Raw genomic sequence first — 21,941 nt, 5'->3', positions numbered from 1 at the left:
TTCATGACAAAATATCCTTAGATTGTCCCGTTTCTCGGTCAAAATAATGTTTATGGACATGTGCAGCTGTTCTTTGTATAAGTCATGCTTAGATTATCCTGTTCCAGATCAGAATATCAAGAATTTTCTGCTGGCGCTACTTGCTCGCATTATAATGTAGGAAGATACCCAATCATCCATCATTTTCATGCTTTACAAAACCTGAATAGAGTGTCACGTTAAATCTCAAATTTTCCGCTCGCGCTTTGCGCTCGCATTATTTTGTTATATACTTATCCTGTTCATGATAACAAAAAGTGCTTCGAACGTCCTTTTTTTTAGGTTGGAATGTAAAGAGGTTTCAGCAGCAGTGGATTTGAGGTGCAAGGATGTAATGTCCAGGGGAGCAAAGAGGATAAAGCGGACGTTTAACGGATGATAACGGACATAGAACATTTGTTGCGCGTATATTTCGTGGATTTACATTATACACGGCGGAAAGTTCATCCTTTCTGAAAGTTTTGAGCAGCTCAAAACTTTTTGCGTGGATGACTTCACAGGGGGCGGATACTCGATGGATAGAGCGTATGAAACACGTATTCAATTAGTACACAACGTATTCATAAAGTTTTCCAATGGATGGCAAATTTTGTTACGTTTTACATCCTGGTGTAGCTATAAAAACTGTATGCGCGGATGAAATTACAATTGAACGGATGCTCGATGGATAGAGCGTATGAAACGCGTGTTCAATGAGTATACAACGGATTCATAACGTTTTCCAATGGATGGCAATTTTTTTTACGTTTTACATCCTGGTGTAGCTATAAAAACTGTATGCGCGGATGAAATCACAATTGAACGGATGCTCGATGGATAGAGCGTATGAAACGCGGTTCAATGAGTCAGAAGCGGATCTAGAGGGGGGGTTGGGGGGGGGTTGCAACCCCCCCCAAAAAAAAATCCGGGGACCATTTTTTTAAATCTTATCTTTTTTTTATGCAAGAAAACGCCATTTTCACACACAGATTTTCAAAAATTTTCCCTACTGTGGGAGGGGGGACACCCCCTTCCACACCCTCCCCCCTCGCTCGCTCCGCTCGCTTGGACTCGGTCGCTACGCTCCCTCGCATACCACCCTAACCCCCCCCCCTTTATAAAAAGCTGGATCCGCCCCTGTGATTATATACACAACGGATGGATTGCGTTTTGCAACGGATGGCAAGATTGCATCCGTAAGTGCTGTGGGACCAGGCCTTGATGGTTAAGTGCCTTATACAGACGATGATTCCGTGTTCTGAATCATCAAAACTGCTATCTAATCAAAATGTAAACTATCAATTTCATCCACTACCATTGTAACTACTGTGTGTTCAGACGGTGAAAAAGAATGAATCTACCAGTCTAAATAGTTCGAGTGAACAAATAACTTTATTAACCATACCTCGATCAACAATAACAGCAAGACTTTAAGGCCTAGAATTCAAGTAAGCCATGTATAGATCATTTCATTGTGTACACAATTTGATAAAATATGCAGATCGTGCTCAACCTAGAATAATGTATTGTTACTTAACTGTCATGTACATGTAAATATTTAATCTAGTAAACCTAAAAAATGCCGCAGTCACATTTGCCCTATTTATATATAAATATTTTGTCAGCCTGGAGTATCCCTTTAAAACAACATCTACACAAAGGAGTAATTAGATTTAATTAGATTTTTACCTGATTGTACTATAAAATGGTGGCTGCATGCTTTTGTCCTATTTACAAGTATTTTAGGCATTTCAATTAGAAGTTCACTATCTTCTAAATGTAAATAGATGTACACCAGACTGCATGGTGTACGGTGAAACAGGACGTGGACCGATATTGAACCAAGTTAAATGTAGAATGGTTGGATATTGGTTAAGAATAATTAAGGGAAAACAACAGAAGTATTCAAATATTTTCTATAACCTGCTTAATCATATGCACACTGTCAATGAATCATCCTTCACATCACTCTGGCTAAAATGTATCAAAGATATTTTTCAAAATGCAGGTTGCATCAGGGTAATGGACATAGCAGTCAATGGATTCTCAATGTTCTGAAAACACGTCTTTCTGATATGTGTCAACAAGATTGGAAATCATCAACCTGGTCTAACCGTATTTGTACGAATTATAGGATGTTTATAAATGATCCTCATATGGAAACATACTTTTTAGTACTAAGCCAGAAAGATATTGTTACTCTGAGCAAATTTCGTTGTCGGTCACATTCACTACCTGTAAATAATAGTAGGTATGATTTAAGTTTATTGAAAGATACAAATTGTCCACTTTGTTTATCCTCAAACTCAGGTGATGAATTTCATTACCTTTTTGAATGTCCTTTCTTCCAGAAGGAGAGAAACTTGTATATACCAAGACATATCAATAACATCAGGTCAAGTGGACTTAAAAGATCTAAGTTATTTAATTCTGCTGATACTTGCCAGCTTAAAAAAATAGCAAAATTTGCCAGAACTATCATGTTGCAATTCAACCAGTCTCCCAAGTCAAATATTGAGGACGATGTGCCTAATAACAAAAGTAATACTAATATAATTGTACGTACCCGTAGCGGTAGGATAATCAAACGGCCAGACATGCTAGTCTTGTAAACGTTTTAAAATACAAACAAAAACAAAATCAAAGAAAAAAAAATAAAATAAAAATATACACACAAAAAAATGTAGCTCAAGTATGATACTAGTTTTTGTTTATTTTATCTATACAATCCAAATTAAACTCTTATGCTCTGTGTTATATCATTCATGTACATTACATGTTGTATTTACTCTGTATTCAATATAGGCTGAATATTTGTATATACTATTATGTTCACATTTATTATGTTTGTATATCTTTTGTAAATGTGTTTCTATGTTTGTACTCTCATACCCTGAGAGGGGGTCGATAGAGTCAATAAATCTTATCTAATAAATCTTATCTTATCTAAATCCAAAACTATTATAATTCGATAAACCAACCGATTCTAAAAATTGCACTGAAAATCGTCTGTATGATTTAATCCAATTCCTGTCTGATAATCCTAATAAACGAAACATGTTCTACTTCTAACAAATAGTCAAACTGAATTAAACTAATCTAATGTCTGAATAAATATAGGAATGCATAAAATAAAATGAATATATATATATATATTGGAATGCCTCCAATTGACTGATGCACTGGTGACATATTCTATGTGACCGAGCCCCCAGCCTCCTTCGCAAAAAAAAAAATCTTGAACTGGGGCTTTTCATGAATAATAAAAACAAATGTTCCATCTTCAACATTGTGCACCAAGTCAGACAAATTAAACAAAATATTATTTCTAAATATCACTGAAACAATTCTGGAAAAGGCTAGACAGGAATTCGGCTGCATTAGAGTCAGTTTGTCAAAGCAAGAAGGTTCAAATGAGATGGAGTAACAGCAAGAAAAATCCCTTTCAACAATGTTCGAAGCCACCAGCAGAAAGTATGTCAGGCAAGCACTTTGCTCAAATTCCCTTGCAAAAATAGACAAAACATTCCCGCATGACTCCCTACCTATAGGTCACAGTTTGTATAAAGGGAAATATGCTATTGTGATGATAATTGTTTTTTCGCTACATCTTTTTCGGAGGCGTGCTAAAAAATGCAACATGTCCTGAAATATTGACTATATATTTACTGGACTGGGCATGAACGGGCACTGATCAGACATATACAATATTAATATTCTTGCGACCGCATTTTAAATTTTCATTCACCGCGAACGATCGGAAAACTATCAAAATCTGGTTTCAATATAGGTCAAATTCTTAGTTATTTAATACTAAATAAAGGTTACCTGATACAATTTGCCCAAAGTATCGAGGCAGAATATTGCTTAACCGTAAACAGGCCGGGGGGTTGAATTAACCCCCCCCCCTCAACATTTTCTGCGATCATTCCGCCGCGCGAAATTTTTTTGACCGCGCCACTCGCAGAGTTTATACGTTTATACTTTTAAGACTCGCGCATCTTTTGAGACCAAATTTACGACGCCCGGGTACGCGGTTCAAAAATTACGCAACATTTTGTAAGTGCATGTCAGACCAAAAATTGTTCCAAAACGTGATTTTGTGTACAAAGTCAATGCAAATTGAGTTTTCTCATCTTATTCATAAAGATATGATTATTTTTACTTTAAACAGCTGAAATCAATTGATTTTAGCATAATTATGCTTCAAAAAGGTTGTGCAATAAATCTGGTGAAAAAAACAAAGAAAAACAGAGAAATACATAACAAATTCATAAAGCAATAAAATACATAAGAAATTGATTTCCAAACCGAAGTTTTTTTCAATTGTGATTGTTAAGAATGCTACAAAGAATATTTTTACCAAAAATTAGCATTCTAGGAGCTTTATTTTGTGAATTAGAGCAAAAGGTATGATTTATGCATAAATTAGCATAATTAATTCAATAAAATAAAATCTCATTATTTTGGAAAATTTTACCATACAGCCTTGTAGATTACATCGCACACTACCAGCGTGCAAATTTTTGCGGTGCTCGCGCGATCGGCGGCCGAGATCTCAGGGGGGTTAAATCAACCCCCCCCCCCCGGCCACAGAACAGCCAAAAAAGCCCGGCCTAGTTAGGGTCAATAGGTGTTGATATTTTGTCATGCGATCAACTTCCTGTTTGTTTATTGCTATACAAGATTGAATACTAATACAAATGAATAATTGCAAAAATCGCTTCTCGGAATTCCCCATGAAACTTGCGGCTTCGAATGGCGGACATCAAAAGGTAACTTACTGTCATGGGCGGAAATCCCAGGGGGGACGCGTCCCCCCTACCATTTTGGAAAGGGGGGGGACATAATATCAAATGTCCCCCCCCCTACTATTTGTGGTCTTTTATTATGGAAAAAAATGCAAAATTCAAAATTGAAATTATACATATGTATCCTCGAATTTCGAAATATATATAATATATAGTTTTTGTTAAGAACTTGGATAGGAAAAGAAAAGGCATACCGGCCCGACTATTCTCGAACTCGCATCTAGCCCTATATGCCAGCCAAAGAGTGATGACATTGATGACATCGATGGCCATTTTCAATTTCATAATTAATAAAAATGACGAAAAAAGAAAATCGCCTCTGGATACTTATAAGTAAATTTAGTGCATAGATGGTAGACGAGAATGTTCCATACCCAGTAAAAACATACCTTTGTTAAACCAATTCATTTTCCCTTTATTCCAAATTTACTTGGAATATAAGAATATTTTCATTGTTCGCGTACTCAGTAAAAAGAATATTTAAAAAAAAAAAATAAATAAATACTATGTTAACGAGACTTTTATATTCCATTTTTACACAAAATTCCTGCCGTGGGAGGGGTCATCATAGGTAGATCAAGGGGGCGAAGCGGTGGCCCGCCCCCTATTGGCGGCGCAAAATAGGAAGGTGTGGAGAAAAATAAGAAGAAAGATAGGACGAGGAAGAAACTTAAATGATGGAAGGGGAGGGGAATAATTGGAAAAAAGAAAACTTTCAGGTCATAGTATAAAAATAAAAAAATTCGCTCGCGCTTTGCATTAATACACAGCCATCTCTTTATTTCAAAACGTGCTTAAATTTTTTCACATTTTAGATCGAAATATATAAAATCAAATCATTTATTTAGGAAAATATCCATCTTTTTCATAATTTCTCGGTTTAAATCTAAAAAAATTAGCTCGCGCTTTGCGCTCGCATTGAGATTATTGAGATAAACTGCTTGTTTTTTATTTCAAAAGTGCTTGAAAGATCCAGTTTTCAGATCTGAATATAAAAAATAATAATTTCGCGCTCGCATCAGTAATATGGTTGAGTCAGATACTATCCTGTTTATTGCTATAAGGTGAAAAGAAGATGACTTTTTTGATCGGAAAATAAAAAAAAATTAGGATACGCTTCGCGCTCACATTAATTAAAATTTAGTTAGATAGTTACCCTGTCCTTGATTTTAAAATATGCTAATAATACCAATTTTTAGGCCGGAAATGACATATCTTCAGCACACACTTCGCGCTCGAATTTAATATTGTTTAGTAGAATTACTATCCTGTTCATGATTTGAAAAAGTGTTACGACTGTCCAGTTTTTAGGTTGGAAACTACAAACTTTCAGCTCGCACTTCGAGCCCGCATTAATTGTTTAGATTCCTATTCTGTTCATATTTTTTAAGAAAAAGTAATAAGAATATCCAGTATTTAGGTTGGAAAATCAAACAAAATCACCTCTTGCTTCGCGCTCGCATTAATTGTTTAGATTATTATCCTGTTCATATTTTTTTTATAAGTACTAAGAATGCATGTCTAGTATTTAGGTTAGAAAATCAAAAACTTTCAGCTCGGGCTTCGCGCTCGCATTAATTGATTAACTTCGCGCTCGCATTAATTGATTAAATTCCTATCCTGTTCATATTCTTTTTAAGGTGCTATGAATGTCCAGTTTTTAGGTTGGAAATTAAAAAAATCTTTCACATTTTTAACAGATTTTGTCTTTTACGCCATGTTTGCCACCCCCCCCCCCCCCCCGTGGCCCATAATTATTTTGGACTAACGGTTACGCCTGCAAAAAACAACTAGCCTCCCCCAACAAAAAAAAAGCAAAAAAAAATTAATAGAAATCCTCACTGAAGAGAACAAAAGTTGTGTCCGTCACTCCTTCCCTCCCTCCCAAACACATACACCAATAACTACTCATATGGGTCATGGTCTGTGTGTTTTTATCCTGGTTTTGAATTGTGGGCATAATTTTTTTTTTAAAGACCCGAAAAATCACCGTCTTTGTTTTGTTGTCATCCATACGCGCCCCTCATCCGGCTCCCGCAACCACCAATCAGTATGAGTTTTTTTATTCTTATCATTATTATTTTTTTGTTGTATTCAGTAGTTTTTTTTTTACAACTTCAATTCATATACAAAATAAAATACATATAACAAATAGAAGTTGGATGTCTTTACAAATTGATGCATACCTTGACAACTCATAAATTAAACATCATTTTCTTCCCCTTAAGTGTTGCAATAAAACACAATGTCAGACATCTTCCAATACATAATTATTAGTCATTACCAATGCTAATCGATGTTTATAAGTTTTTTCGTTCCAACTTCAATAGATAATCGTTTACTCTTGATACCGATATCTTTTAACTTACTTTCAATTTCAATTCGTGCTTTTGTAGACACGGTACACACAATCTATTGATTTATAGTTCACTATCTTCAAAATCCTTATTGGTCGGGCGCTATTGGTCGATAACTCCAGCGCGATCGGCCGGCATTCAAGTTCCCCCGCGCTGGCATTGCTTTATAGGTTTATAACGAACGATCCCATTGGTTGATTTAACGTCATGACATTAAATCGTTGAGCAGTAATTCGGAATTACGTCGTGTAGTAATTATTTACTACACGACGTAATTCTTTAGGTAGTGTAGTAATTGGAATTACTACACTACGTAATTATTTACGTCGTGTAGTAATTCGAATTACTACACGACCTTAATTATTTGATGTAGCGACACTAATTCATTTAACGTCATGACATTAAATCGTTGGGCAGTAATTTATAATTGCGTCGTGTCGTAACTCGAATTACTACACTACGTAATTATTTACGTCGTGTAGTAATTCGAATTACTACACTACGTAATTATTTACGTCGTGTAGTAAATTGAATTACGACACGACGTATATCCGTGTTTTTGACGGTCTCCTGCTTCCATATGTAGAGCGTCCGCCTCATGAACGGGAGGTCGTGGGTTCGATCCCTGGCCGAGTCATACCAAAGACTTATGTTATAAAAATGGAACTTTCTGCCTTCTTGCTGGGCGCTCAGCATTTAGATTGGAGAAGGGTAATAATAAAATATTGTGCTATGCAGGGCCAGCTGGAAGAGCAGTTTTCTAACTGAAATGGGCTACCCTGTGTAAATAAAACGTTATTATTATTATTACTTATTTGAAAAAGTGTTACGAATGTCCAGTTTTTAGGTAATTCCTGTCCTGTTCATGATTTGAAAACGTTTTACGAATGTCTAGTTTTTAGGTTTGAAAATCAAAAACTTTCAGCTCGCGCTTCGCGCTCGCATTAATGGTTTAGGTAGGTTCGAATCAAGTTCATGATCACAAAAAATGTTCAGAATGTTCAATTTCCAGGTCACAATTTATGAAATATCAACATATTTGGGCTCGCGATTCGCGCTCGCATTATTTATTAAGGCCTTTCATCTTTAGTTTGGAATACCACCCCCTCTTCGAAATGTGTGTGTATATATATATATATATATAAACGAAAAACTCATTGTGCCCCCCCCTACCTTCAAGGAGAGATTTCCGCCCATGCTTACTACCGTACTGTTCTTTAGAAATTAACAGCTGCTGCTTGAATAAATTTGTTGTCCGTTGGAACTCCAGTCATACAAGAAATATTGGTCAGACTACCCAACTACCTGTACCACATCTGTACAGCTAGAATGTTATTCTGCTGCAAGAGCTAAAGAGCAAAAGTGATCGATCAACCAATTAAAACATCAGTCGACCTTTTCCAAATACTGTTTCTTGCAGGTGACTTTATGCATATAAAGACACATTGTAACTTCCATCAACTATAAACATGTAACTATGACTAACCAGTTTATAAACTTCACAGAACCAAATTGTACCATGCACGCTACTACCAAAATGTACCAAGCATGCCACTACCAAATTGTACCACGCATGCTGCTACCAAAATGTACCAAGCATGCCACTTCCAATTGTACCATGCATGCTACTACCAAAATGTACCAAGCATGCCACTACCAAATTGTACCAAGCATGTCACTACTAAAATATACCAAGCGGCCTACTACTAGTACAACCAAAATGCACCTAGCATGCTACTACCAAATTGTATCACAACAAAATAATTTCAGCATGAAATATCAAAATATAAAAGGTGCCAAACATGGTACTAGTATTAGATATTCAACATTATTACCTATACAAGGCATTTTAGCAGATACATAAAAGTCATATTTCGCTCACTACTTTCAATCCGAGACCAACGAGGTAAACATTTGCCATGTTGCCCTCCCCCGGCTGCGAAATTATTTTTCCCACCGAGTTCTGGACCAACATATGAATATTCATGACTTGCGTCTTCGGATTGAGAGTACGCATGCGCGTGGACTTGGTCTCGACCACTGCCGATCGTAAGCATTCACGTTGCTCAGAATGAATTAGCACCCTTACATAGTTACATAGGTCTTATAGGCTTAGATCTATATATATATATATATATATATATATCAAATTCTTAAACACTTAATAAACTAGCTGCCATTAATGGCAAGACATGTGCTAGGGTAGGGCTAGCTCCTAGCTTAGGCTAGCGCATTAACTTTACCTCAAATCTGGACCTGTCTAATTAATGCCTAGTACTAATCAGTGTTGTAGTGCCTTGATGCTCGGCCTTGGCCTTAAGGCGCCTTAATGCCTAGCTACTTTTTCAAAGCCTTGGCCTTGAGGATTTTGAGCCTTAAAATTTTAAGGCATTTTCAAGGCATTTTCAAGGCATTTTGTATTTTGTACTTTCATTTGTTTTAAATAAGTAATTATAAATGTTTCAATTGTTTTTTTTAATATATATTTAATAACACTAATGGTCAATACTACCAATCACCAGTAACAGTAGCAGCAGCAGTAGTAAGTGTACTAGCAGTGTCATCAATTGTAATTGTCACCATTATCAAGAAATTCAAACAAAGAATACATCAGTTATGAAAAATAGCATTATGTATTGGTAATGTGTTGTAATCATATGATGATAATGACAGTAAATAATAATGGTCATGATCAAGATAATAGTGCTTTGATGACAAGAATAATTTTTACATCTGACTGCAATTTTGACAACAATTTTCATACTTTAAACATAGCTAACTCTAAAGAACGATAACAAGGTTGATTTCTATTCCATTAGGATTTTCCTTGTATTATTTTCTTTGGCCAACAAGAATGTTTTAAGTCTTAATGATATTCTGAAAAGATTTGGTTAACTTGAACACAGTCTCCAATTTTGTCATATCCAAATGGGTTATGTCAATGGCATGATGAGCCAGAAACTTTGAGGGGCCAAGCATGGCATATATAGAGCAAAATTTCTGTCAAAAAAAGAAGAAAGCGATTGAAGCGAGCGAGTGAACAAAATTTGTCCCCCTCTTTCTATAAGAAAAGCTAATTTTGCAATAGATTGTTTAAAAAATAATATCACATTTACTCAATCTTTTCCTTTCCCTTCCCCCCCCCCCCCTTGTCTAAGTTTATTCTTGGTGGTGGGACTTCTTCTTCTCTCTATCTCTCTTCTAAATTTTATATTTGTTTTGGGTCAGATTGACAAAACAAAGGGGGAAAAATGTTTACTTCTTTTTAATCATATATCGTTCAACATTGAATCTCATTTCTCTACAATTTCAAGGAAATAAGCAACGTATTTGTTTTTGTGTCAATATGGTTTCAAGAAATAATAATTAACAAAAAATAATTTAATAATTAATAATTATCAATATTATCAATAAGTATTAATAATTAATGATTAATTAACTGTTTGATAAAAGTGGTTGTCAGCAGAAAAAAATATGAAAACTGACAAGAGTCCTAAAAATGACTCATTTTCAGTTTCAGCATTTGAAAATTTTAGCTTGCGCTTTGTGCTCTCTTGCCCCCCCCCCCCCCAAAAAAAAAAATCCCTGTAGGAATTTTTTTTCCAAATGAAATATGCCCTTTTAAAAAAAGAAATACCTTCTTTAATAATAAAACATAATACATTTTAGGTTCGAAAATCACAGATTTTGAATCGTGCTTGCATCCATAGACCTGGGAAGCGGGGGTGCTGGGGGTGCTGAAGCACCCCCAAGATTTTCTCAGGGGGTGCTTCGTGTATTATTTTTCATAGGCAGCACCCCCTGGAATTCTGGTTGGTGTGTCACATAAGAGAAATGAATGGAAAATGACCAACATCTTGTGCTGAAACTTTTTTTTGGCTTACCAAAGTTCTTGGCACCAAAACGACATTCATTTTGTTGTGAAACTTTTTTTTGCTTGTCAAATTTACATATTCAGATCTAGGGGGGCTACCCAGGGGGCCGGGAATCCCTGTTGGCGGAGCAAAAAAAAGGGGGAGGCATTTAGATAAAAAAGCGTAGGGAAAAGAGAGGAGAAAAAAAGAGGATAAAGAAGAGTGAATAGAATAAGGTGAGGGGACGACTTGGAAAATAAAATAAAAAAACCTTTCATGTCACTATATAAAGTTTTCGCTCGCGCTTCGCGTTCGAATTGCATGTTTGATGAGATAGGGCTACATGAGATTTTTCCTCAATAGGCTGATATGGAGCTTAAAATATCAAGTTTCGAAGTCAATATACAAAACACATTTCAGCTCCGACATCGAGCTTTCATTATCTTGTTTGATCTATAAATTGACTTTCAAAAAGTGCTCTGTAAAATGTCCATTTTATTGTCTCAGTATCAAAATTTTCAGCTCGCGCTGTGCGCTCGCGTTATTTGATTTGTCAGGTACCTATTCTTTTCGTGTATTCCATAAGTTCTCAAAATATCCCTTTTCAGGTTGATTGTCAAAACCTATCAGCCAGCGCTGCGCGCTCGCATTTTGCTTGGTGAGTAATGTATACCTCAATAATTTCCTTCATAATAATAAGCAATTCTATAACAAACTACCTAAAATCCCCTTTTCATGACATCGCGATTTGCGCTCTCATCTATTTGTTAAAAATATATTAACACATGCATCCTATTTATAATTACAAAAGTGCTTAAAATGTTCAGTTTTCAGGAATTAATATCAACAAATTTCGAGCTGTCATAAGGCTTATTAGATTAATAAATACAAAAATAAAATGTTCATGAATTCCTAATAATTAAATTATCCTTTTTCAGAATGGAATATCTCGCGCTTAGGAAAAGGAATAAAAGAAAGTCATCATTTTCATATGATGGCCAAATGTCCTTAGAATGTCCAGGTCCCAGATAAAAATAAAAATAATAAAAATATCAGCTTGCGCTTTGCGCTCAAATCATTTAATAAGAACGATTCATAATCTCCACTTCACAATTTTCCAACATAGTGCTTGAATTATTGCTAAAAATTAAATCTTTTTCAGATAGGAATATCAAATATTTTCAGCTCGCGCTTCGCGATCACATTATTGATTTTCATGATAAAAAATATATTTAGAATGCCCAGAGACTATGCATAAATCTTAAACACACGCACGCATATTTATTGAGATACACAGCTTGTTCTTTAAAATTTTCTGCTCGCTCTTCGCGCTCACATTATTGATTTAGGATACCGAATTATCCATTCTTTTCATGATTTACAAAACATGAATAGAGGGACCCGTTTTTAGGTCTAAATTTAATTTTTTTTTCCGCTCACGCTTCGCGCTCGCATTGTTTAGTTATATGCCTATCCTGCCCAAGATTATAAAATATGCTTAGAATTTCCATATTTTTAGGTTGGAATGTCAAAATTTGTCAGCTCGCGCTTCGCGCTGGCTTTATTTGATTATTGAATATGTATCGCTTTATGGCTAACTACAAACAGTCTTCAACAAGCTCCTTTTCGATCAGTTATATACGCATTTTGTTCAGGATCACAAACATTGCCCAGAATGTTCGATTTTCAAGACAAGATACATGAAATAAAAAAAAAATAGCTCGCACTTTGCACTCGCACTATTTAAATATTGCTATGAGTTACTATATTTTATAAGAATAAAGCAATTTGAACTCCCACTATTTAAATATGGCTTATGAGTTACTATATTTTATAAGAATAAAGCAAATTGACTTTTACGATGAAACAACAGAGGTCATCTTTGAGTAGCCGATCGGGGAAAATATGGGTGAATTTTTTTCGCCCCCCCCCCCCTCTTATTGGCGAAAGCTGGATCCGCCCCTGAATTTAGGCCTACTTCAGCACCCCCAGCCAAAAAATCGTTCCCAGGGCCCTGCTTGCATCAATTATTGTTTAGTACAGTACTGCTAATGGTAACAAAAATGTATAGAATGTTGCTTTATGGTTGAAATATCACAAATATTTGGCTCGCTTCCTGCACTCGCATCAATTATTGTACTCGTTCTCTTCTCGTTCACAAAAATATGCTTAGAATGTCCAGTTTTCAGGTTGGAATATCACAAAGTTTTGAGCTCGCGCTTTGCGCTCGCATTATTTTTTTATTGGTGAGTTATGTATCTTATTTAAAATGCAGTAATTAACTGCTTCCTTTACTGGTCAGTATATAAAAAGAATTAGCGAGCGCAAAGTTATTTTTTAGTTAGATACACATCTTTTTCATGATTACAAAACCAGCTCAGAATAAAATAATTTCCATGTCTTATTACACGACATGTCAAGAAGTTTGAGCTGGTGATTCGCGCTGGCGACATCGCGCAAGGAAATTTCAACAATGATTAGCCCCATAATTGACCATAAATCAAGTTTTACAACATCAGAATTGATTTTTTTTCAAAACCACTTGCTCGCTATGCTTTCTCGCTGAGAAGTAAAACCTAAAGCAAAATATCTATCTTATAATTAAAAATCACTTTAGAAAGCCTTTGCTCAACTTAATTTCTATAAAACACACAATTACTTCACGCAGTTCATAATCTCATTTTGAAAATACATGTATCTGTTTGCACAAAAAACTCATTTTGATAAATGGGTGCCTTTTTGGCGTTGACCCCCCCCCCCCCCATAATAATTTTCTGTTGCCCCTGTCCCATGGAGTGGAGAAAAACATACGTTGAGAATGCCAGGATCAGATGACCGTGGTAATAATAATTATTGCAATGTAAATCGCCTATAGAAAAATAATGGATTATGTGTACACAGGTAACTATATCATTATTTTAATATGTCTCTATCATGAAATTATTTTTGTTTTAAATGTACAAAGGTTTTTTTTTTCTCGCTCAGTCCCCTCGCTCACATACATTTTACCATGTGTGATGTCTGCCGCCTAAGTATTGTTAGTCCATTGTTCTGTATATCGTAAGTTTGAAATGCCTTGGCCTTGAGGTTTCCAGGCCTTGGCCTTGGGTTTCCATGCCTTGGCCTTGGCCTTTGGTATTGAAGCCTTGGCCTTGGATATTAAAGTCTTGGCCTTGGAGGTTTGAGCCTTGACTACAACACTGAATAGCCGACTAATGCCATGGTTAACTTCGAACTGGTTAATTCCGAACTTCATGTTTAATTAGGTTTAGACAAATATTAGCTTATTTGCCATGGTTTAATATGTCTAGTCCGTATACAAAACCAGTCCTAGATCTAAAAATTTTTTATCTTAGTTCTAGTCTAGTCTCTATATCTAGACTCTGATCTACGCTGTATCAGCATGGAACCACTAGTGGACCAAGGGGGGGGGGGAGACTGTCCCTCTGACGAGTCACAACTGATTCAGGGGACGTGTCCCCTTTGAGAAGCCAAATTAATAATTTGTAATGTAAAAATGCAATGAAAAAGACGTATGTCCCCTTTTTTGAACGTGAAGATCTTTTCTTTTTTTTTTGCTTGTCAATTTTTTTCAGCTAAGAAATCTATAATTTGGGGTGAAGACCCTTTTTTTTTGGGGGGGGGGGTTGTCACATTTTTTCGCGGACGAAATATCCTCTAAAAAATTTGCCCCCCTTTTGGAAAATCCTAGGTACACCAGTGCGTGCATGGAACGTATTCTAACGTCAGGCACAAATTAACGTCAGTGATCTTGATTCCCGTCTTCACCCAAAATTAAGGATTTCGTAGCTGAAAAAAATTTGACAAGAAAAAAAAAAGATCTTCACGTTCAAAAGAGGGGACAAACGTCTTTTTTCGTTGCATTTTGACATTACAAATTATTAATTTGGCTTCTCAAGGGGGGGCACGTCCCCTGGATCAGTTGTGACTCGTCAGGGGGCAGTCTGCCCCCCCCCCCTTTGGTACACTAGTGGTTCCATGCTGATAGCGCGTAGATCAGAGTCTAGATCTAGAGACTAGACTAGAACTAAGATATTTTTTTTTAGATCTAGGACTGGTTCTGTATACGGACTAGACATATAAAACCATGGTAAATAAGCTAATGTTGGTCCAAACCTAATCAAACGTAAAGTTCGGAATTAACAAGTTCGAAGTTAACCATGGCATTAGTCGGCTATTCCTATTAGTATTAGGCATTAGACAGGTCCTGATTTGAGGTAAAGTTAATGCGCTAGCCTAAGCTAGCCCTACCCAAGCACATGTCTTGCCATTAATGGCAGCTAGTTTGATAAGTGTTTAAGAATTGGATGTATATATAGATCTAAGCCTATAAGGCCTATGTAACTATGTAAGGGTACCGGTAATTTGACGATGCTAATTCATTCTGAGCAACGTGAATGCTTACGATCGGCAGTGGTCGAGACCAAGTCCACGCGCATGCGTACTCTCAATCCGAAGACGCAAGTCATGAATATTCATATATGTCGGTCCAGAACTCGGTGGGAAAAATAATTTCGCCCCCCGGCTTTGCCCATAGGAATCCTGTACAAAACAGAGGGCAATATTGGCCATATTTCTGCTACTGCGCTTGCGCAGTAGGAGCCGATTTTCATCGCTAATTTCAGTATTTGAAAAATCTGGCTGGAACATAGAGATGTATACATCTCTATGGTTTACACACAAATACAAATTCATCAAGGTCAGCACGCTATTCTAGTTCATGGGAACAGATAGCGTGACCTGTGTTACGCGCATCGCGCTGTGCTCAGATTGGTCAAAGATGCACATACCTAATATGCATGTATGAATATTCATTAAAAAAAAAACGGCATTCAAACTCCAGCAGAAGAAGTTTACGAATGAGCGATCGTAAAAACATTGTACCATGGAATCTTGCCAATAACATGGAATATTCGGATATACTTCCTGTTGTGGACACTTAAAGAATAAATTGACATTATGTTGGACAGAAAGGTGAGAAATTAATTATCCAAAGAGTCTTTATCCACATATTTTAATCACTAAAGTGCTTTTTTGTTTGAAACTGGATTACAAGTCCTAAACACAAATTTTCATGTTTGTTTTGAGTATTCAATTTTGCTTCTAAAATCGTCTTCTAGCCAAAACCGCTACACTCGATTGAAATTGGCAAAACTGTCTTGCTTGGTACGTCGCTACACCCCCTCGCATAAAGAATAATTGCATAATTTTTTTTTCTTATTCCTATTATCATTATTATTGTTATCATTATTGATGCAAGTCTCTCTTATTAGAGGGCAATGGTACAGATTCCATTCACTGCTTTTTCACAGATTGCAATGAAAAAAATCCTAGCTCGGTCTCTATAATGCTCCCTCGCATAACAAAACAAACATCCATTTGGGGAGGTCGACACTACAGCCCCCTCCCTGCTTAACCCAATTTGTATACAGAATCATAGGTTTAAAGTTTGAGTTTTGAAACCGGCAATATGTTTTTTTTTCGCTCAGTTTCTACGCTCCATCTCATAAAAAGTAACTGAAATTTATTTTTGAGAGGCTGAGGTTACCGCTCCCCCCAAAAAAACTAATTTAATCCACTGTATATTCTACCATACGTTTAAAAAGACCAAATTTCACAGTTATAAAGATATTGGCAAATTTCATCATAAAGAAAAATTGCATAATATTATTCTTATTCAAAAGAGAGCGATTTGACAACCCCTTTCATTTTTACACCCTCTTATGCCCCAATACCCGAAGCTATTCTTGACCCCCCCCCCCTTAACAAAGGACGTGCAACTAGGGTCTATAAATCAAGTGGATTTAATACCATCCAGTTCCATTTCTGGATAGGAAACGAGCCCTAAGTAGCAGTACTTTCATTTCACCCCAAGGTGTTCACGGATGTTGGTGTTGTTACGCGCACCTCCGATGCCAGCACTATTTGTTGACTGGGCCGGATTCGTCGTGTTGTTTAATCCATCAGTCTTCACATCGGTCAGGCGGGTTGGCTTATCACTGTTGTTGTTTCTCTTTTCCTGCTCGAAGATGGCGGTCAGGGGTCGCCTCTGCCTACTGAACAAAGCCCACACTGCTTCTCGGAACTCTTTGAACCTGATGGCGTAGATGATCGGGTTGGCGCAGGAGTTGAAGAATGAGAGCATAAAGATGATGATCCATACTGGACTCTGCCTGAAGCTTGGTGGGAGGATTCCGAAGATGAAGAGAAAGACGGCAACTTGAGATGGACCCCAACAGATGATGTAGGTGATGATGACGATCAGCATCAGCTTGAGAACACGCCGCCGGGCAACATCGTGGAAGGATGTATCCTTTTTCCCACGAAACCTGCGGCCTTGTCGATAGAGATGCTTGGCTATGAGGCTCTGTGTCACCAACATCGTCACCGTTGGGATAAAAATACGGAGACAGAAGAGGTACAAGGAGAGGGTGATCTGGTTTGTTCGGCCGACAGGCTTGTAAAAGCAGACCCCCAACGTGCCGCGGTTGTCCACGCTGCGGACAGTGATGGTAAAGACGCGAGGCACAGAGGTAAGGATGGCGCAGAACCAGATGATGGCTACGGATGCAGCCACGCGTCCACGTGTCAGGAAACGGTTGAAATAGATAGGATGACCGATGGCGATGTAACGCTCAAATGATATGGCGACTAGGAGATAGATTGATGCCGTGACACAGATATCTTTGGTGATTTTCGTTTCTTGTATCATGCAATAAAGTTTACCCAGCCAGTTCAGAGGAACTGTAGCCGCCTTTGGGACAGGGAGGATGAAGATGGATGTAAGAAAATCGGCTGTGGCAAGTCCACCGACCAAGGTATCGGTCGAACGTCGCTTCGCCCTTCTTTGGAAAAGCACCAACATGACAAGTCCGTTGCCTATGATGCCGATAACTGCGGTGACCGTTTGAAAAATGAGATACCTGGACCAGATAAATGGGCCGGTAGACCACGGCCCAAGCTCCAAATGAGGAATCTCCATTCCATTTCCTAAAGTACTTGATTCTGTACTTCCCTGGTAGTCATAAATCGTTGTTATCTGCGTTAAAATACCTTCAGAGGCACCCGGTCCAGGAGTCTTTGCATCATCCGACACATTCAGATTTTCCATGATAACAAGCTAGATAAATCTTTTTCTTCTGATGCGTCTAACTGCCTACTAACGTTGATCCTTATCTGGTCGGGAGCATTGCGCACGAAGGGTTTTTATGCAGACGACTACGTTACCCCTTTTTCGTGCGTTCTCGCCAATGAAATGCGAGTACACAATGACGACATTATCCTACGTCAGTCTGTAGTCTTCTGGCACATACCCTGATTGAAACTTTTAATCAACAAGTGTCTTCGGCCCTTGTTAGCACAAAATATAACACATCTTGTTTAAATTCCAGAGGGTCCTCTTTTGTCCACAAGTCTTCGGCAGGGGTTTTAGGCTGCATATCCAAACTATTTTCTTCGAGTGAAGCGTTTCCACAGTAAAAAAAAAAGGCCAGTCTGTTTCCTCTTGAAAAATTTTTCATTCCAGTTGCTGATACATTTCTGATAAAGTGTATCAATGTCATTCACAACACACGGCCCATCAACTAATAATTCCCGATAAAACGGGCACCATCATTACTTTGGCTAGATGTATCAAGGCACCCAAACTGATTTCCAGAAGAAAAGGTGGCGTTTTCTTCATGTTCCCTAAACGAAGGCAATGATTGACTGCGAAATATCACATGAATAAAAGGCAATCTTCATGGGTGACACTGGGGTATTTTGATTGGGGCGCAAGTCGACACATATTTTCTCTTAATATTGAATGTCAGGGTATATTAGACATTTCCCCCTTAATTGAATAGAAAAGTTCTTGCAGAAGAGTCTAGAGAACACCTGTAATCTTACTGCACAATAACTTTGCATTGCTTAAAATTACAGAAAATTACATGGTATACGGGATTATGTAACTTCTTAAGGTTTCCATTATGAAGACGAATAGTGTAGAAGGTTTCACGGTACACCATGTATCTTTCTTGGGCAAGTGTTGGTCCTGAAAAGGACCACCAAAAATCAGCCAATTGGGTAGTTCTTTTTAGGACCAACACTTGCCCAAGAAAGATACATGTTGGATTACAACCCAACAAATTTCCTATAATGAAACTTGTTGTCCCTTTTCCCCCCTTTTTCACTTAAATTGGAGAACATTTCCTGTTTACCAATTTACAGATTGATTCTGCAGTTTCTGTCATTTTTACAGTGTGATATCAAACGACATATAAATCTCTTAATATGCTGTTCTGTATCGGCCGCTAACAAAGGGCCCTGTTACAACCGGTAATCTCGCCGCGATGGCTAATGTCAAAGTAATGCATTATTTACATCTGGGATCAACGCTTGACATCGCAATCTGTATATCATTATTCATTAATAAATCAGCTACTAACATAATGGGTAGAAAGGCCGCTGCACAGAAGGCACAGAAAGCACTGTTAAAGCGCCGTTAGTCGCCAGTGTTGTTAAGGGATTTGAGTTAGGCAAAGTCTATAATTTGTGCGTAGTGATCTAGATTTAACTTAAGATATAGTTATGATTACTTGCACATTCTACAAGTTTAAAATCTTGTCTAGGAAAGGGTAAATGAATGTAATTCATTATCATATAGGCCTTCAAAAATTTCCTTATTTTTACATTTAAACATGAAATGACAGCAAGTAGCAAATATATATTTACTAATTCAATGTAAAAAATATCGAATAAGCTTTAAAAAGATCAAGAAAATTAGCCTATCATGATATTACGTTGGAGATTCTGTACAAGAAAAATGCAATCCCTCTTTTTATCAGTTTCTTTTGTTTGAAAATGCTCTTCACAGACTTCACTCATCATGTTCATGATAGAGTATTTCCCAATGATGATTATCATGCGATAAATTTCATCAGCTATTTTTCTTCTTTCTAATGTAGGGTCTATTCTTAAAAATCTCTTCAAACACTTAAAAAATGATATATCTTGGAAGAAAAAAAATTGATGAAAAGGATCATATCTTAGCACTAATCAACATCCCCCGCTAAGGGGTACTCCAGGCTGAAGAAAATAATACGATTTGAACAGTAAAGTGCAGGGGCCGCGGAACGGATTTCAAAGTGGGGGGAGGGCTGACCATGCAAAAAATCACAATCATACGGTCATTTTTACGTTTTTGTACACGGTTTTGGAAAAAGCCCCCAGCCCCAACCCCCCCCCCCCCCCGCTTCAGCGGCCCCTGAAGTGAGACAAACAAAACACTGACAAATTGATGAAAATTGGAAATGAATACAAAAAATTATGGTATCTTAAAATTTTGCATTAGGCCCTATTTTCGGTGAAATTTATATTCATGTCTTCAGGAATATGCAATGAGGGTCTGTTGTATCATACAAAATTAGGTTTATTTAAATTTTGTCCAACCAGAATATTGCTTCAAAGATCACCATTTTGTTACTCGGGCGACATACAGGAAAAAACAGGAAAGAGCTAGAAGGATATGGCATCATCGTTCCATTTATTGCATATTCATGGCCACATGCTGCTCAGTAATATCATTTGCAAAATACAGTATTACATTTTTAATATTCAAGAATTTTGTTATATTTCATCAGATTTTGATGACATTTTCAGCAATTTGCTCATCTAATTTTACTTCATTTATTCATATATTGTTGTGTGGGCCCGGAATACCCCTTTAATTCGGTCGAGGTCTATTTTGAATTACTTGGTATAAGAAAGGGAGACAACTTTAAAAGGGAGAAATTATTCACTAACAACGTCACTATTGGTGCCCTTAGCACTGTTAGTGATTTATATTAACATAAGCGCCACTGTTAGCTGCTGCTGGGCCTTTTATTGTTAGATTATTAGGAATTCGGCTAAGCTTCTTTGAGTTTATCGATACCGGTAGGCCTACTTTTAGTGCTCTGTTAGTGAAAACAATGCGTCTAGTGGTGGTCGCCCTTGAAAGGTGTGACTGGCCCTACTGTTAGCGTTCTGTTGCGCTTCTGTGCGGCCGCCACTGGTGTTTCTAATTAAGCACCTTTCATAATACCCCGGACCCGGTCCTAGAATCCTTGCTCGCCCGCATAATGTCCTCTCTCCACTCCCTCGATAGCATCCCAACAAGTTTCAAAACTCAGTTGCTACGTGTACAGCATATCCTACCGGGTGGGTGTTTCATCAAGCTGTTCGTAAGTTAAGAGCGAGTTTAAGAACGACGGATGATCCTTTCTTGTGGTGAATGTTCATTGGCGGCAATGGTTTAGCGCGTAAGAATGGTTCACCAGTCGTTCTAAAAGTCGCTCTCAACTTACGAACAGCTTTATGAAACGGCACCCTGGTACCCATTTAGCACCTGGGTTGGGAGTGGTGTTGATGACGCCTTGCTAAAGGGCGCTAGACCGCGGTGGACTTCGAACGCGCAGGACCGTGTGTTAAGCCGAATTACACGAGATCTACAAAACTTGATCGAAACTGATGAGTGCATTCATGAATATCTCAACGCACAAGTCATCGTCAACGTAGTTGTCATGACAACGCTAATAGATTTTGTCTTGATGCTTGATACTGCTCAGAATATCGGGTTTTAACTTTATAGATTTCTTTCACAAATCTCACCGATATCTGGTATCCAGGGGAGCGTTTCAACAACATTTTATCTGATAAATTGTCAGATTTGACAACTTTCAGTGATTTTTATTGGCTGAGAAGAACTGTTACTACGGTACATGTAATTGTCGGATAAAACGTCCGACGAGTCCTTCCATGAAACGCTTCCCTGGTCATGAGGGGCCGCGGAACCGGGGAAACCCCTTCATCTTTCTCCATAAACGTGCACAAACCCTTTAAAGAAAATTACAATCTGATTG

The 21,941-nt window shown here is 37.5% G+C and overlaps 1 protein-coding gene across 1 annotated transcript; it reads right to left on the bottom strand.

Annotated features, from left to right (window-relative positions):
• Nucleotides 1-15,341: 15,341 nt before the first annotated feature.
• LOC129260567 (growth hormone secretagogue receptor type 1-like) lies at nt 15,342-18,234 on the bottom strand. The gene has a single exon (XM_054898532.2). It carries the CDS (start codon nt 18,170-18,172, stop codon nt 16,922-16,924), a length of 1,251 nt encoding a protein of 416 aa, XP_054754507.2. The 5' UTR covers nt 18,173-18,234; the 3' UTR covers nt 15,342-16,921.
• Nucleotides 18,235-21,941: the final 3,707 nt, after the last annotated feature.

This window comes from Lytechinus pictus, chromosome 5 (genome assembly GCF_037042905.1).
Source record: "Lytechinus pictus isolate F3 Inbred chromosome 5, Lp3.0, whole genome shotgun sequence".
Lineage (NCBI taxonomy): Eukaryota > Metazoa > Echinodermata > Echinoidea > Temnopleuroida > Toxopneustidae > Lytechinus > Lytechinus pictus.
This window is presented reverse-complemented; position numbering and strand designations above follow the sequence as displayed.